General features: G+C 41.9%; 1 protein-coding gene across 1 annotated transcript in view; it reads right to left on the bottom strand.

The window, feature by feature from the left end:
• Nucleotides 1-7,191: 7,191 nt before the first annotated feature.
• REEP5 (receptor accessory protein 5) overlaps nt 7,192-17,278 on the bottom strand; it is a 52,576-nt gene continuing 42,489 nt past the window's right edge. The window contains exons 4-5 of the mRNA XM_061429910.1: nt 11,898-12,066; nt 7,192-9,512 (exon numbers count right to left, since the gene is read on the bottom strand). Coding sequence (XP_061285894.1) covers nt 9,463-9,512; nt 11,898-12,066 — 219 coding nt within the window. The 3' untranslated portion in view covers nt 7,192-9,462. The remainder of the gene's footprint in view (nt 9,513-11,897; nt 12,067-17,278) is intronic.

Below are 17,278 nucleotides of genomic sequence, written 5' to 3'. Positions count from 1 at the left end.
GTGGATTGATAATTCTGACTTTATTCCAAAGCACTGTTCTAAAAGTGGTGACTTTGTGTAAAACTTAAGAGACTCCTTCTTCGGCCTTTTGTTTTGTCTACTGAGCATCTCCTGGGGGACTGCCTTCTCTGACTCAGTGTGCTTCTGGAAGAGCTGTCAATCACAGGACTGCACCCTGACCGCAGGATGTGGCCAAGGCCAGGCCAGTTCAATTTTATGTATGGAGTAAAAACATAAGTACAGATGGTGAAAGGAGCTAAGATGTGATTCACATCTTCCTGAGGCCTAGTGCCGCTCTTCTGTGAATCCTGTGAGTGAACTCATAGCCTTCTTTAAATCCCAATTCCTGTTTTATTGCTAGAGATCGAACAATTCCAAGTGATTACAGAATAAACGTAGCCAGAGTTTCAGAACTCTAAAAGGGATTATAACCCAGGCTGTATGACATGACCCACTGGTGTGTAGGGGGAAGTATTAGAACTGCTACTTAGGTTTTCTCTCCAACAGTTTCTGTTTTTACTATGTCCTATAGTGAGCATAATTGTATAGTAGTTTATATATCAGACTGACAAATAAATACAGGGGTGCAAAACATGATTCAGAAAAGCCCTCTTTGGAAAAACGTATCACTTACGAATATGGCTGTACAACAGAAAAGAATGAGGGACTTAAACAGGAATTAAATTTTTAAATAACATGAAACTCAAAGGTTATTGTAGGTGTTGATCCAGTTGCTCAGTGATGCCCTCCTACCTCTGTACTCCGCTATCTGTGGCATGTTTCCAGCGTCCTTAAGTTGTTACAAACTTGTAAGAGGACTGGTGGCAGACCCGACACCACGTCAGAGTTCCACATCTGTCCCCCTGACATCACCGTGTGAAGTTCACAGAGTGATCAAGCGTTCATCAGACAACTTAGATTGTCGTTATCCTCATTTCGCTGGGTCAGGTTTTGTTGCAACATTGTGTATATTATAAACACACCTTTATTACTGTAAAACTTTCAAGAAAGAAGCATCACAAAATTTTTGAGTGAAGAATTTTTCAGTGAATCTTACGTAGATACTTCCTCTGGCTGAACAACATATGTATTAATACTAGTGTCTCAGAAGATCATAGTTCTTCAGAATATAGTTCTGATTCAGATGGTGTAAATGATGATGTCAGACCAACAAAAAGACAAAAATCCTTAGTGATTGATTCTGCAATGGGAAGTGAAAATGAAATGGTGCTGGAGAATGCTCCTTTGCTTCCAAAGAAGAGTGTATTTAATATAGCGTTTCACTAAAATGACTTTACAGGTGTGTTAGGTATAATTGTTGAATATAATAACCCACAAAGTATTAGTGAAATAACAATTTTTGGCCAGCAACAGTAAAAATTGCCGGCCACAGGTGTTCAGTTCAGTCACTCCATGTCTGACTCTGCAACCCCATGGACTGCACCAGGCTTCCCTGTCCATCACCAACTTCCAGAGTTTACTCAAACTCATGTCCACTGAGTCGGTGATGCCATCCAGTCATCTCATCCTCTGTCGTCCCCTTCTCCCACCTTCAATCTTACCCAGCATCAGGGTCTTTTCAAATGAGTTCTTCGCATCAGGTGGCCAAAGTAAGAGTTTCAGCTTCAACATCAGTCCTTCCAATGAATAGTTAGGACTGATATCCTTTAGACTCCTTGGATCCCCTTGCAGTCAAAGGGACTCTCAAGAGTCTTCTCCAACACCACAGTTCAAAAGCATCAATTCTTCAGCACTCAGCTTTCTTTATAGTCCAGCTCTCACATCCATACATGACCACGGGAAAAACCATAGCCTTGACTAGACGGACCTTTGTCAGCAAAGTAATGTCTGCTTTTTAATATGCCATCTAGGTTGGTCATAGCTTTTCTTCCAAGGAGCAAGTGTCTTTTAATTTCATGGCTGCAGTCACCATCTGCAGTGACTTTGGAGCCCCCCAAAATAAAGTCTGCCACTCTTTCCACTGTTTCCCCATCTATTTGCCATGAAGTGATGGGACTGGATGTCATGATCTAAGTTTTCTGAATGTTGAGGTTTAATTGTTAAAAATAACAATTTTTGGTCGATCACAATAAAAACTGCCGACCACAGGTGTTAGTCTCTGCAAAAATTTCCTGGAAAGTGTGTTAAAGGAAAGGCAGGGATTTCTCAAAACCTGTCCTGGCCAACTTGTTTCATTGTCAAGAACTCCGGCACAAAGTGAAATACAACCTTCTCAGTCCTGATAGAGTGGCAGACAAGAAAGTGAGTAGTTGAGAGTGGATACTGGGCAGTCAGTGTAAAAGATTTGTCACAGAAAGATGCCTAGAACCTAAAATTGTTTTAGAGATAGGGCAATAGGATTGCCAGGAAAGGTTTCACAACTATTGCTGTACATGTTGCTGTTTGTTCATGTTGCAGTCAGTGAATAGTTATCTTTACTTCTTTGCCAGCCAAGTGAAAAACAGAGTCATTTCAGTGAATTATGTTCACCTTCTTTGCCCTTTTTTTAAAGGACTTTATTATTATCAGTTTTATACTTGTACATAATTGAAAGAGCTAGCCAATTTTAATCGGAGAAGGCAATGGCAACCCAATCCAGTACTCTTGCCTGGAAAATCCCATGGACAGAGGGGCCTGGTGGGATGCAGTCCATGAGGTCACTAGGAGTCGGACACGACTGAGCGACTTCACTTTATTTTTTCACTTTCTTTTTTTTTCACTTTCATGCATTGGAGAAGGCAATGGCAACCCACTCCAGTGTTCTTGCCTGGAGAATCCCAGGGACGGGGGAGCCTGATGGGCTGCCGTCTGTGGGGTCACACAGAGTCGGACACGACTGAAGTGACTTAGCAGCAGCAGCAGCAGCCAATTTTAATTGGCATTCCATTTAGGCATTAACTTCCATCTGTAGAGGAGGATGATTTCATTTTCCTTTCTTTATTCCCAAGACATGCATGCATCTTTCCCATCTTCCCTCCTACCACTGTATTTCATCATTGTAATCACATCTTACCTGACTCCTGAGAAACTTGTATACAGGTCAAGAAGCAACAGTTAGAACCAGACATGGAATAATGGACTGGCTTATAATTAGGAAAGGAGTATGACAAGGCTGTAGTACAGTGTTACCCTGCTTATTTAACTTACATGCAGAGTATACCATGCAAAATGGTGGGCTGGATGAATAACAAGCTGGATTAAGAGTACTGGCAGAAATAGCAATAATCTCAGGTATGCAGATGACACCACCCTAAAGGCAGAGAGCAAAGAGTAACTAAAGAGCCTCTTGATGAAGGTGAAAGAGGAACGTGAAAAAAACTGGCTTAAAACTCAACATTGAAAAAGCAAAGATCATGGTATCTGGTCCCATCACTTCATGTCAAATAGATGGGGAAGCAATAGAAATAGAGACTATTTTCTTGGGCTCCAAAATCATTGCAAATGGTGACTGTGGCCATGAATTCAAAAGATGCTTGCTCCTTGGAAGAAAAATCTGTGACAAACATAGACAGCATATTAAAAAGCAGAGACATCACTTTGCCAACAAAGGTCCGTCTAGTGAAGGCTATGGTTTTTCTAGTAGTCATGTATGGATGTGAAAGCTGGACCATAAAGAAAGCTGAGCGCTAAACAATTGATGCTTTTGAACTGTGGTGCTGGAGTCAGTACCACAGTCAGTCCTAAAGGAAATCAACCCTGAATATTCATTGGAAGGACTGATGTTGAAGCTGAAGCTCCAATAGTTTGGGCCATGTGATGCGAAAAGCCAACTCATTGGAAAAGACCCTGATGCTGGGAAAGATTGAAGGTGGGAGGAGAAGGTGGCAACAGAGGACGAGTTAGTTGGATGGCATACTGACTCAATGGACATGAGTTTCAGCAAGCTCCGGGAGATAGTGAAGGACAGGGAAGCCTGGCGTGCTGCAGTCCATGGGGTCACAGAGTCGGACACAACTTAGCAACTGAACAACAACAATTTAAAGTGTACATTGTCGTTCTGTGTTTCATTCATAGCTGAATTATGCAGTACCTTTGCTGCTAAATAGTGTGATCGGTGTGCAGCAGTACTGGACTCCCCAGGGAGCTTGTGAAAATTTCACACTCACTGGCCCCAGCCTGGAATTCAGATGCATTTTGAAGATTTAGCTTATCTCCGGAAACACTCTGGAGTATGCTATGGTTATTTTTGTTTTCCTTGGAGCTAATTTTATTTGCTTAGTTTTATGACTATTTGATGAATTATCAGTTGTCAAAATGTCCTTTCAAAAAGCTTGTCCATATCAGGTAGATGTTTTCTCTAAGGTTGATCTGCTTCCCCAGAGAGAAGGCTGACAAGCTCCCAGGATAAAGATCTGGGCGCCTAGTGGGAGAAGGCAGGGTGGGCAAATGGGTCTCAGCATTTGGTCACTCAGTCATGCTTTTAATGCAACTTCCCTCCCTTAACTCTGCCCGTGCCCCCTCTCCAAGGATCCCCCACTCTTTCCAGAGGATAAACCTCCAGGCTACATGGTTGTGAATAAGGTAGTTCTTCATTAAATCCTCCTCTTTTTTTAGTTCCCTCCCAACATTAAGATACTCTTTGCAGTTATTTTGATATTGGGGGTAACAATAACGAAATTTCTGTACCCAAAGAGAGAGACTAGTGGGGTAGGCAGAATATGCTGTTCGCCTGACCATCATCCACCCTCGCAAAAAAACCAGTAAATATGTTGCTTTCATGGCAAAAAGCTTTGCATGTGAGATTAAGAATCTTGAGCTGGAGAGAGTATCCTGGGTTATCCAAGTCGGCCCAATGTAATCACAGACAAGCTTATAAAAGGGAAGCCGGGGTCAGTGTACTAGCGGGCCACAGATGGGGATACAGGCAGAGTGTGGAAGCTGAAAGCAGCAAGAAAATGGGTTCTCCTGTATCTCCAGAAATAATGCAGCCCTGCCCACCTCTTTCGGATGTCTGTCCTTCAGAACTATAAGCTGATACATTTGTGCTGGTTACAGCAATAACAGGAAACTAACACATGAGCTGAACTAATTAGCTAAGAGAAACTGTCCAGACCTTGGCATTCTTGACCTCAGCAGTAGTCTCTAATAGTAGCTGTCATCAAAAAATTAGTCAACTTAAGAAAAATTGGAAGATTTTATTTGAGCCAAATTTGAAGATTATAGCCTGGGAAGAGCACCTCAGAAAGCTCAGAGAGTTGTTCTGCCCATTAAAAGTCAAGACAATTTATATACGTTTTTTGAGACAGAGGGCAGTACGTTAAATGATGTATTCGTATTTGAGTTTTCATAATCCAGATGTAAGCGCCATCATGGTGGGTCATGTGACTTTTTACAAGCTCAAAAAGGAATGTTGTCTTTTAAAGAGTTGTCTTCATGCTGAGAGAATGTTGCTGGTTATGGTGAGCAGGTATTCCTGCTGTCAGGGGAGGTTTGGTCAATGCATAATGTAGATATACAATGCACAATTGGGGGAGTGCAAGTTGCTCAGTCATGTTCAGCTCTTTGCAACCCCATGGACTATGCAGTCCATGGAATTCTCCAGGCTAGAATACTGGAGTGGGTAGCTCTTCCCTTCTCCAGGGCATCTTCCCAACCCAGGGATCGAACCCAGGTCTCCCACATTGCAGGCGGATTCTTTACCAGCTGAGCCACACAGGAAGCCCAACAATATTGGAGTAGGCAGCCTATCCCTTCTCCAGTGGATCTTCTTGAGCCAGGGATCGAACCAGGGTCTCCTGCATTGTAGGTGGATTCTTTACCAACTGAGCTATCAGGGAAGCTGAAGTTGGAGGGAGAGGGGAGGCCAAACAGCAAAGAATTTTTATGTTTAAATTTTTCTTGCCAAAACATGAATTTCATTTCACTTTCTTAATCCTGGTTATACATTGGAAGAGTTTTAAAATACTGGCACCTGGGTATATAGTTGATTGTTAAAATTTCTGGTAGTGGACGCAGACACTAGTATTTTCTGAAAGCTGCTCAGATGATGGTGATGTACAGCCAGGCCTGAAAACCTCTATACTGAGTATAAAGACACCATTAACCTAACTCAGTGATTTCTTGTCAAAGTGTGGTTTCTGTATCATTAGCATCACCTGGGATCTTGTTCCAAATACAAATGTTTCAGCCCCACCCCAGACTTCCTGAATCGGGGATGGGACCAGCAATCTTTTACCAATTCCTCCCCTCCCCAAGGAAATCCTGATGCACACTAATACTTGAGAACCTCTGATTTGACCAAAGAACCTCTTTATTGCTCTTAATTCTCTGAGGCATGTATGTTACAGATTTTATAAGCTAATACTGTAGTAAGCAGCCTGAAAAACTTAAGGTCATTCTCAGATATATGTACTTTCTCCTGCTGTATCATACAGAACTAATATTTGGTTAAGGATGTGAACTGTATCTCTTACTTTCTAATTAAACACCATGATTCTAGACATACAGACATGCAAAGGCAGACGCAGGAGCGGATGCTGACCGAAGTGCACTCTCCAAAGGCAGGCGTTTCGAATAAAATCCCCAGTTCTTCTTTTCTTAGTCTAAAAACACAGAATGATTTGGAGGCATATGTGTGTTTACTATATTAAGATACACTTACATGAAATAGTAGCACCAACTAGTAGCCGTGTGAGACTGTGTGTAATGCATTATGCCAGCATTAGAGCTGACTCCTCTCAGGCAACCGCTCGGTGATAACTTTGCAGCGCCCGGGTATTCAATCAGCCGCAGATTGTGTAGTACTGCAGTGTGTGTTTATTGAAAAAATCTGTAAGTGAGCCCATGCACTTCAAACCTGTGTTATGCAAAGGTCAAGAAGAGTTTGGGTTTCCTCTCCATTTATTGCTAATTAGTAGAAACTCTTTCTGACTGGTATTTTTTTTTCCTGGCTTTTAAATATTTTATATTTTTTTATGAAGTATAATTGCTTTACAGTGTTGTGTTAGTTTCTGCTGTACAACAACATGAATCAGCCATATGTACACATATATCCCCTCGCTTGTTTTTAGGGAAAGTCTTTGCTCTGACAGGTAGTCACCACCACGGGGAAAATCACAGGCCAGGTGAGAAACACGGTCCATGAACAGCAGTGTTAAAGGGTTGTTTATCTGTGTTAAGATTCTTCTTACATTTTATTTTAAGCCCCGTAAAAGAAAATGGACTATAAAAGCTCAGTGAGATAACAAAAGCTCAATGAGATAACAAAATTTTATTTACATCTATTTCCATTTAATATATCACATCTTCAGGACAGGTGGTAACTTATTTGAAGGTTATGCTCATATTCTTCAGGCTGTGGGTAGAAGACTCCCCAGGGTAGCAGTAACTGTCTTGGTGTAGGAATTCTTTGCCTTCACATATCCCCAAAATACCATTCATGTACAAATAAATACTTGTCTTATAGCTGAACACAGGCTCAATTAGTTTTTCAAATATTCTAGCCACAGCAGTATGTTTTTTTTGGAAATCTAAACTGAGACAAGAATTGCTCAACTCATAGCTTCTCCTGTCATTAATATGTACATGCTGACTGCCAAAAAGAGTAACTAAAATTTCTTACAGAATGTACTGCAAGAGAAACCTATGGTAACAAAAAAAAAAAAAATTGCATTCAGAAATTTCTGTCTAAATTGATATTAGCCTGTAAGTAGTTATAAGCAATAGTAACTTTCATGCTTCACCATCTTGCCTGATATTTTCTACACTACAAGTTACATATTCTGTATACTAACAGTCTGATTATATAGTCTGAATGCTAGAAGTTGCTAATTTTCATTCTTTTACCACTAAGAAAGCATACTTGATTTATAGGGAAAGGGATTTAAATACTCCTAGAGGTACTTCTAAAACTTTTTAACTTAAGGCTTGATTTTCTTCCAATAACAAGTAGCTGTTTGCTTTCTGAAAGATTTTATGTTTTAACATAAGCTTAATAAGGTGCTTTATTATCATCACATTCCTCTCTCCCCAAAAAGGCCCTGATCCATATTGTTATATTGGGGTGATATTGTCCTTATTTTTGATACCTTTGACATACTTTTGTATTACATTGTGACACATCATTATGACTTTACCTAATTGTTTTCTAAAAGGGAACTAATCATCTTTATTTGCCTTAAAATATTTTATAGGCCTGGTTGTTAGTTTTGCAATGCTTTTGTTTTAGTCAGTTTAGTCTGAGAAGGATCCTAGCAGTATGGTCAGTGCAAAGCTTAGATTCTTTAGTATGGACAAGTTGTCAAGGTCCCTATAAGCCATTTGGCTAATCAAGCTAGTAATATTAATTTTAACTTTTTATTTTGTACTTAAACTGCATATAACCTCATAGTTTATCATCAAAATAAAGCATATAGATGAAAGTATGTAAATGGACTACAAATGATTCTGACTTGTAACCTAGGGAAGCCTCTGTTGTTTGACCCTCAAGTCCAGGGAAAGAAGGGAAAGGTGTTTGTCTTAAGCACTAGCAGCTAGGCTGTGCAGCATGTCATACTTCTCTGAGAACTGCTCTTCGAGCCTGGTGTCACCATGAGCATGTAGGTGCTAATGATACAAACAAGAACGTACATGTAATGAGAGGTGGGCAAGTCTCTGGAGGGTCCTTAAAGTAGAGGCTTTTCAAAAGACTGGAAAAGAAACAAGACTAAACCAACATGTTACTCAGCTATGAAAGTGAAACCAGGGATGGTTTCCACAACAAAGTGTATCAGCCAGTTTTTTAAAAGCTACAAGACAATATTGCTAGTTCTACAGAACTGGAAACTGTGATGTGTGTACATTTCCCCATTTATCACTTAGCTGACTGCTTCACAAAGCTGTTCTGGTATTCAGCTGCTACAATGTTAGGAAACCACCAGGCCAACCTCCCTTCTGCCTCATTTATCACTTAACTGTTCCTTTGAAACACTGCTCATTTGTATTAATTTTCTGAAGTATTATTCAGCAGATCACACCAACACAATGGAACCTTCAGCCTCTGGCTGGTGCTCCCCATAAGCAATATGCAGGCTATAGACAGTAACATTTCCCTACATGTGTGTATGCACAGATACATTAAAAACATTGAAACATTTTCTTAAAGAGTATCCTAAAATGTAAGTACAGGGTAAGTACAGAGAAAATGCATGCAGAGAGAGCCCACTGCAGTACAAAGCCTGTGGGATATATAATTTTAAGTTTATATTTCCTACAGGATGGTAACATAGGTCTTTTCCTACCCAGAGGCATAATATATTTTCTGAAAACCTGGACACTGCCCATTGCATTAAATGTAAATGCTCCCTAAGTATATAAACAGTAAAAGTAAGCAAAAAAACCTTACAACACATTCCTTTGTTTAATATATCAAAAATGTTTCCAAGGCAACATTATTAAAACGACCATACACCACAGCCCCTAATACGGTATCGCGCTCCAGTGGGAGGCGCAGAGGCGCCAGGGAGGCTCCGGCCAGTCAGCGGTCTAGGTGCTCTTCTTCTCCTCGCCCAGTAAACTCACGGCGGCTTTCCTGGCTGTTAGAAGGAGAGAAAACTGTATCAGAGCTGTGTGTAACCCAGCTGTGTGCCGATGTGGCTCCTATTGTGGGTGACGCCGTGGGTGACTCACGCTCAGATGAGGACACACGGAGGTCTGTGGGCAGGGCTAGCAGAGTTTCCAGGAAATGGACCTGAGAACTCTTCAAACGCAGCTCCTGAGCACTGCAGCCAAGTTACTGAGGACCTGGCCCCTTCGAGTGACCGTGTCGCCTGTGCCACTGTGTCCTGTCCCCTCCGAGTATCGCAAGAAGCAGAGGCTCCTTGAGTGTATAGTGTCCTGTGTACAGTCAAGAAATTCCAGGTCCTCCCTGGCCTTCCGAATTACCACTTGGCTTGGAATGTGCTCTAAGAACTCGTGTGATGTGTCTGAGGGCCGCGGGGAGGGTTCTGAGAGCCTTGAGGCCTCCTGAGAGTCCAGACTGCAGCTGTTCTCAGAGCCCTGAGCGGGTGCCAGGCAAGGCTGCCCTCCTTACGCACCAGCCGCCCGACAGCGGCTCTCCCTTCATTCACTTAAAATTGTGGACTAAAGTTTACAAAGACACTGCAGGCTCTCAACTAGCTCTTTGCAAAAATGTACTTCCTGGAGAATCCAGAAACTCAGAGTCTGTAATGTGTCAACCTCAAAATCCCTCTTATTTTCACTCTTAACCTCAGTTTATGAATGTATCCTATCAAAGTAAAACAGGATTTTAGAGGACTGAAATCTAAGAGAATCAAAGGCCGAGAAATGTGGGTGAACTAGACAGAAATGACATCACCAGAGGCTGCTGGTTTGGTTAACAGCAGAGAAGAACAGTTAAGAAACCTCTTCAAAAGGAACTGGCGATCCTAGAGTGGGAGGATGTGAGGAAACGTAGGAACGCACTGAAGGAGACTGGAGCTGCGTCCGGGAGCAGGGCTTGGGGAGGACACAGTCTGCGAGGAGGAGGAGAACACACATCAGCTGGGGCATCAGGGCTGCAGCGGGCCATCTGGGGGTCTTCCTTCCCCAGAGGCCAGCTCACCTCTCGTCTCCCACTTCCTCAGGAGCGTAGAACCCTTTTTGTATTTTAATTCCCTAGTTCTATGCCCACTGTCCATGGGCTAAAACCCTTACTGTGCCCTCTGGAACTTCCGACCCATCATCAGGAAGACCTCTGTCCTCACCCGTTTCTCCAAATGGATCCTGCTTCCTGTTGCTCTTACAGAGACCTGCCTGCTCCCCAGGATACTGCCTTCTCAAGTGTCCTATGCATTTCCTTCCATGACCCTGGTACTTCTGGGTCTGGAGGTCCAGGAAGCATTGTCTTTGATCTTCATGGCTGTGTTCAGAATCTCATGGCATCAGATGACCTTTCCCAGCCGCCCATCTTTTTTCCAATTCTCTCTGACCCTTGGGCTGTGCTGCCTCATTTCTTTAAGATTTTAGCTCCAAACTTACAATCACTTTTGAGCACTGCTCTTACTTGAATTATCACTGATTTCAGTATTCTCCCAGTATCCTGGGCACTTGGGTCCTCCTCTCCAGTAACCGGGATGTTCCATTCTAGCTGCTCTGCAGCCTGGTCTCCTTCAGCTCTCCCTCTGGGCCACTCCCTTCCAGTCATACGTTCCCTGCTCTCAGCTTTCGCACATGCTAGTTCTCCCACGGGGGCTTTCTTCCCCATGGTTCCTTCCCTTAACACTTTCAAATGTGACGCAGTATTGCCTCCTTTGTGAGGATTTCCTAAATCACTCTTTAAAACTGTCACCTTCCCTTCAGCCCCTGCGCACTCCCTATCTTTGGATTTATTTTATTTTTCTCTGTATTTTGTGCTAACTACACCACGTAACTTGCTTTTTCATTGTATTCTCTCTCTCTCTCAACAAGACTGTAAGCTTCATGGGTTCATGCAGTATGGTCTGCTGGTCTGTTTGGTTCCCTGGCTCATACCCAGTGCTATGAACATGCTTGGCACATAATTAAGTCACCTCAGTAAATAAGTATTTGTTGAATGAATGGATGAGAAAGGCTGAGAGAGAGGGCATTCTCTTGCACCTCTCACAAAAGCCATTTGAACAGCAGCATAACAAGCAGCTCAACCTGCAATGAATTAGGGAGACTGGACTTGTATATAAATACAGATGACCCCTAAAATCTCCACCCACCACAGGAAAGTCACTTTTCCTAATGTGCTGAGTGAATGATGTGTTATTCGTGGCATGGCAGAAGAATGTTGGGAACAGTAAAGGCAACAGGGAAAGCCTTGGTGGAGAAATCCCAGAACAGCCTTGGCACGTGGCTGAGGAAAGCCAACAGGACGTGAAGTGAGGAAGCCCGCTGTCTGGGCCAGTATGACCCCGGCCCCTCGCACACTGAGCCAGGCTGCCCCCAAGCCATACCTTCCTTGGAGATGGTGTCTGCAGTCTCTTTGGCTTTGTCCTTCAGGTCGTTCACCACATTGTCTACTTGGGACTCGTGCTTCAGGAAGAAAGGCCGGATGATGCGCTTGTAGAGCAGGTCTGCTCCATTGGCAGGGCTGGGAGCCATGCACCACAGCAGGAAGCCACACTGCACGGAGGAGAAGCAACACGGTTACAGAGCGGGTGACATGGACCACACGCACTGCCGCCTCTGCTGCTTGCTCCACCAGCATCGCTGGTGTTTCTGCAGGATGTTAGGTGCACTTTTCTTGGTGGAGAAAACATGACAAATAATGACCTAGTAAGGAAAGGCTGCCAGGGCGTCCCTGGTGGCTCAGCTGGCAAAGACTCTGCCTGCAAGGCAGGAGACCCCACTTCGATTCCTGGGTCGGGAAGTTCCCCTGGAGAAGGGATAGGCTACCCACTCCAGTATTCTTGAGCTTCCCTGGTGGCTCAGCTGGTAAAGAATCCACCTGCAATGGAGGAGACTTGGGTTCAATCCCTGAGTTGCAAAGATCCCCTGGAGGAGGGCATGGCAACCCACTGCAGTGTTCTTGCCTGGAGAATCCCCATGGACAGAGAAGCCTGGTGGGCTACGGTCCATGGGGTCGCAAAGAGTCGGATATGACTGAGCAACTAAGCACAGAAGGAAAAACAGACTGACAAAGGCAAAACACACCAGGTCCAGCGCTTAACTTCCTTGCTAACTTGGACCACTTTTTAGTTGTGAGTCACGAGAGCTCTAGAAATGCAAACCTGCAAAGGGGCTACTACTATGACAGAGCTTGAGTTAAAACGCACAGAGCACCGCTACTGAGCGCCCTTCTGTGACATTCAAAATACAGAACGAAATGCAGGTTCTAAACACATTATAGGGGGCCAGTTTTTAAAAGACAGGAGTTACCAGGCATTGGAAAAGACTCTGATGCTGGGAGGGATTGAGGGCAGGAGGAGAAGGGGACGACAGAGGATGAGATGGCTGGATGGCATCACTGACTCGATGGACATGAGTCTGAGTGAACTCCGGGAGTTGGTGATGGACAGGGAGGCCTGGCATGCTGCGATTCATGGGGTCGCAAAGAGTCGGACACGACTGAGCGACTGAACTGAACTGAACTGAACGAGGCTGGATTTAAAAAAAAAAAAGAAAATCCCAAACTATGGCTATATAGTTCTTGCAAGAAACACACCTAAGACAAAACCAATCAGGAACACTGAAAATAAGATGAAAAAAAAAGATGTATCTGACAGATACCAACTCTCAAAATAGCTCATATAATAATAGTACATAAACACAAGGAAAAATAAGTGAACAAAATGATAAGGAAGGAAAACAACTTGTTAGGAAGAATAACTGGCCCGAACCTATGTATCTTTGAGCTATGTAAATTATATATACTTTTGTTTTTGTCTTCCCTGGTGGCTTAAATGGTAGAGTCTAACTGCAGTACAGGAGACCCAGGTTCGATTCTTGGGTCAGGAAGATCCCCTAGAGGAAGAAATGGCAACCCACTCCAGTATTGCCATGGACGGAGGAGTCTGACAGGCTATAGTCCATGGGGTCGCAGAGTAGGACACGAATGAGCGACTTCACTTTCTTTTTGTGTTGATACTTATATAATTTTAGTTTTTATAATTATGTAATTTATAATTATATGTAGTTTCTAAATACATAATAGTTTTGAACTGTATAAACTTGAAAGTCAGAATTATATAGATCAATGGACAAAATCCATGATCAATTGCTTTTTAATATTTCCATCAGAAACTGATATATTAAAAAAGCTAGAAACCAATAAGAATACATAGGAAAATACACAAAATTTAAAATCTTAATCTAAAGATATATACAGATCTCTCCACCCAACAACCTGAGACCTAAGAGAATTGTATACTACAAAACATAGAGGTAAAAGAACGGAGCTCAGAGACGCTGGTTCCAGTCTTGGCTCTGCCACTTACTGGCTGGGCAAAACTTATGCAAGTTACTTATTTGCTTAAGTCTGTTCTGACTCTATAAAAAAAAGTATAAATAGAAAAAATTTTTTAATCTATTTCATACAGGTTTTGTAAGAAAATAAGAAACATCTGGAGCATCTAGCCTAGCAGGGGCTCTGTTCCTGTCCCAAGAATACGGTGTCTTCTACCAACATCCATAAGACAGAAGCAGGCTGCCTATTAGAGTTTTAAGTCAGGTAAAATCAGATCTCAGGACCAACATACACCCTTTTTAAACAATTATTTTGTTCTTACCTCTCCTTTCACTGCTTGAAATGAAATTCAAAGTCATGAGATGCTTACACATACAATTATGGAAAAAAAAGGTTTCTAACTGGAATATGAAGAAAGAATAAAGTAAAAGTGTTTTATTTAAAAAATGTATTTTGGACTTCCCTGGTGGTGCAGAGAATAAGAATCTTCCTGCCATGCAGGGGCCACTGGTTCGATCCCTGGTCTGGGAAAATTCCACCTGCCGTGGAGTAGCTAAGCCCACGCACCACAGCGACCGAGCCCACACGCTAGGGCCCGCGAGCTGCAACTACTGAGGCCCGGCGCCTAGAGCCTATGCTTTTTTGATGCCCAAACATTCATATTTTCCATCAGTTGCTTATAAAGATAATGCTAATACAGCCACACACACACCTAAAAGTCAATAGAGCAATTTAGGAAAGTTACATTCTTGACAGAACATCAGAATTCTATGTGAACATTTTGAATCGAATGCAGTGTGGCGGCCAAGGGAATGTGCCATGTACTACTGCATACAAAGCAAGTTTCCTACCAACTATATTAACTATTCAAAGAGAAGAACTATTTGGATTTAGTTTTTAGCATCTAACATCCAATATACTTGTTATTTATATCCAGGCATTTTGCTGTATTTATTATTTAGGAGGAGAAGGGGCGACAGAGGATGAGATGGTTGAGTTTGAGCAAGCTCCAGGAAATAGTGGAGGACAAGGAAGCCTGGTGTGCTGCAGTCCATGGGGTCGCAAAGAGTCAGACACAATTAATAATTAGGAAATTGGCATAAAGTTTTAAATTGGCATGTGATACATTTTAATTTTTACTATTTAAAACTGTAGAAAATAGTCTCCTGGCTGGTATTCCTATGTAGAATATCTGATTGTCAGGAATATTACTGATGTAGACAAAGCCTCAAAGTGAAGTGGAAAGGACTCACTGGGTTAAGAATCAGGAGAGTTGGGGAGAAGGAAATGGCAGCCCACTCCAGTATTCTTGCCTAGAGAATCGACTGGACAGAGGAGCCTGGCTGGCTACAGTCCATGGGGTTGTGAGAGTCAAGACACGAATTAGCAACTAAACCACCACCCCTAAGGCATGTAAAAGAGGTATTCCAAATATTTAAAAAAAAAAAAAATCAGAGGAGAGTTGGTATCTATTTCATGACTGTAAGTAAATCAAACAACCTCTCAAAGAGTCAATTTTCTCTTCAGGATTTTTTAGGAAACTCAGAAATTAAAAAATATACCTGAAGAAACTACACAAGATACAGCTAATATTACCAAGTCCTACAGTGCTTACTGTTGTTGAAAATCTCTGAAATGTTATCTGCCTTTACATCTAACAACCCTAAGCAACCCAGAAAAGTTGACTTGTTCACCTTTTCTGGATGACTTAAGCATGGCTACCAGACAGGACCAGAGCCAAGAGCCTGCATTTTTGTACCTCTCCAATGTGATTAAGTTTATATGCTAAACTCCAGACTGTTCATTTAGTTCCTCCCAGTTCCCTCTAGGTATTGTCTTGAGACTGTAAAGTCATTACTGCTCTTTACCTACATCCAGAGCATTTTCCAGTTCTCAAATGAAATAACTTTCTCATATTAAAAATAAAGTTAATTACAGTTCAACTCTCAAGGGTGATATTCAGCTGCCAGCTTTTACAACTCCCTTTTCTTAACCTATGTACCTACCTACTCAAGAGCTCAGAAATACACAGATCTGACCATCCTTTTAATCAGGGCAGCTCACGGTGTTCCCAAGAACAAACATAAGCCCACTCTTACCCGCAGTGCAGATAAAGAGTCTGTGCTATTTCAATTTAACTCTCAGCGCTAGCAGCACTGACATACTAAATCCTTAAATTACAACAGGCCAGAGAGTTGTGTCTGTGATTCTAATGCTGCCACTATTCAATTTCCCTGTAGAAATGCTTCCAAGGTAGGGATATATTTAATATGCACAGTTTGGCACTAGCCTGGTGAGACCTGAGAGTTAATGTCTGAAAAAAATGTATTTCAACACTAGCTTCTGGTGTGCTGCAATCACTTGATCAGAAACAAGTCTTGGGAAGCCTTTGCGACACAGCCACAAAAACAGTAATGCTCAGCATGCACAAATAAAAGCTAAAAGCAAACTTGTGAAGGGCAAGACTTTTCTATCTTCTTTGCCTCCTACAAAGTTAAGAAGAAAAATGTTATGCTCTCTATCAGTGGGTCCCACCATACAGGTAACAGTCTGGATCAGGACTTAAACTTGCCAAAGTTTATTCAACCTTGTTTGAAAAATCTAGAAACTTATTTAAATGAGAATAAAGATGAGGTGCAAAGGTATTCATTGCAGCATTAGTTATAACAGCAAGATAAATGTCCTAAATGTCTATTAACTGAGGAATGAATGAATTCTTATCTATAATGGATTAGACATCTAGGTCAAAGAATATTGAATAACATGAGAAAATACTCATAGTATTGTATTAATCAAAAAAGTGAGATATAGAATCATATATGATATATATGGTCTCAACCATATATAGTAAAGCAACAACATACACAATTCTCTGTGTGTATACACTGTATCAAGAAATTTATTTGCACATTAAAAAATAGGAACACTACCCTAAGATGATAACAGTGGGAGTCTTAAAATACTATTTTACTTTCTACATAAAACATGCCCCAACACACAGGCACACATGCACACAACCACAGACGCAAAGAGTATAACAGCAAGGATTAATTCACCAAAATCCCCCTGACCTAAAACACATTCTGGCACACAGAGGTTCTAAATAAATATCTGCCGAGTAAAGAAGATATACTACTTTCACAAACAGAGAAATTATTTTTAAATAAATGCATTTATTTTTAAACCTTCCTGTTCCAAGGCAGAGCTCAGATCAAAGCTCTAAACAGGCAGGATCCACTTTTTCTAGCTCAATACATGGAACAGTATCTTCTCAACCAACCTTCGATGCCTAATCATTGGTTCCTCTTACATTCCTTAAATCCAAGAGGCTACTTTAGAAAAAAGGGGGGAACAGGTCAACAATATTAACTCTGCAAAAGATAAAATAGTAAACCTGGCCTTAGTTGCAGGTCTTTTCTTCATCCTCCC

This window comes from Bos javanicus, chromosome 10 (assembly GCF_032452875.1).
Source record: "Bos javanicus breed banteng chromosome 10, ARS-OSU_banteng_1.0, whole genome shotgun sequence".
In the NCBI taxonomy this organism is placed as follows: domain Eukaryota; kingdom Metazoa; phylum Chordata; class Mammalia; order Artiodactyla; family Bovidae; genus Bos; species Bos javanicus.
This window is presented reverse-complemented; position numbering and strand designations above follow the sequence as displayed.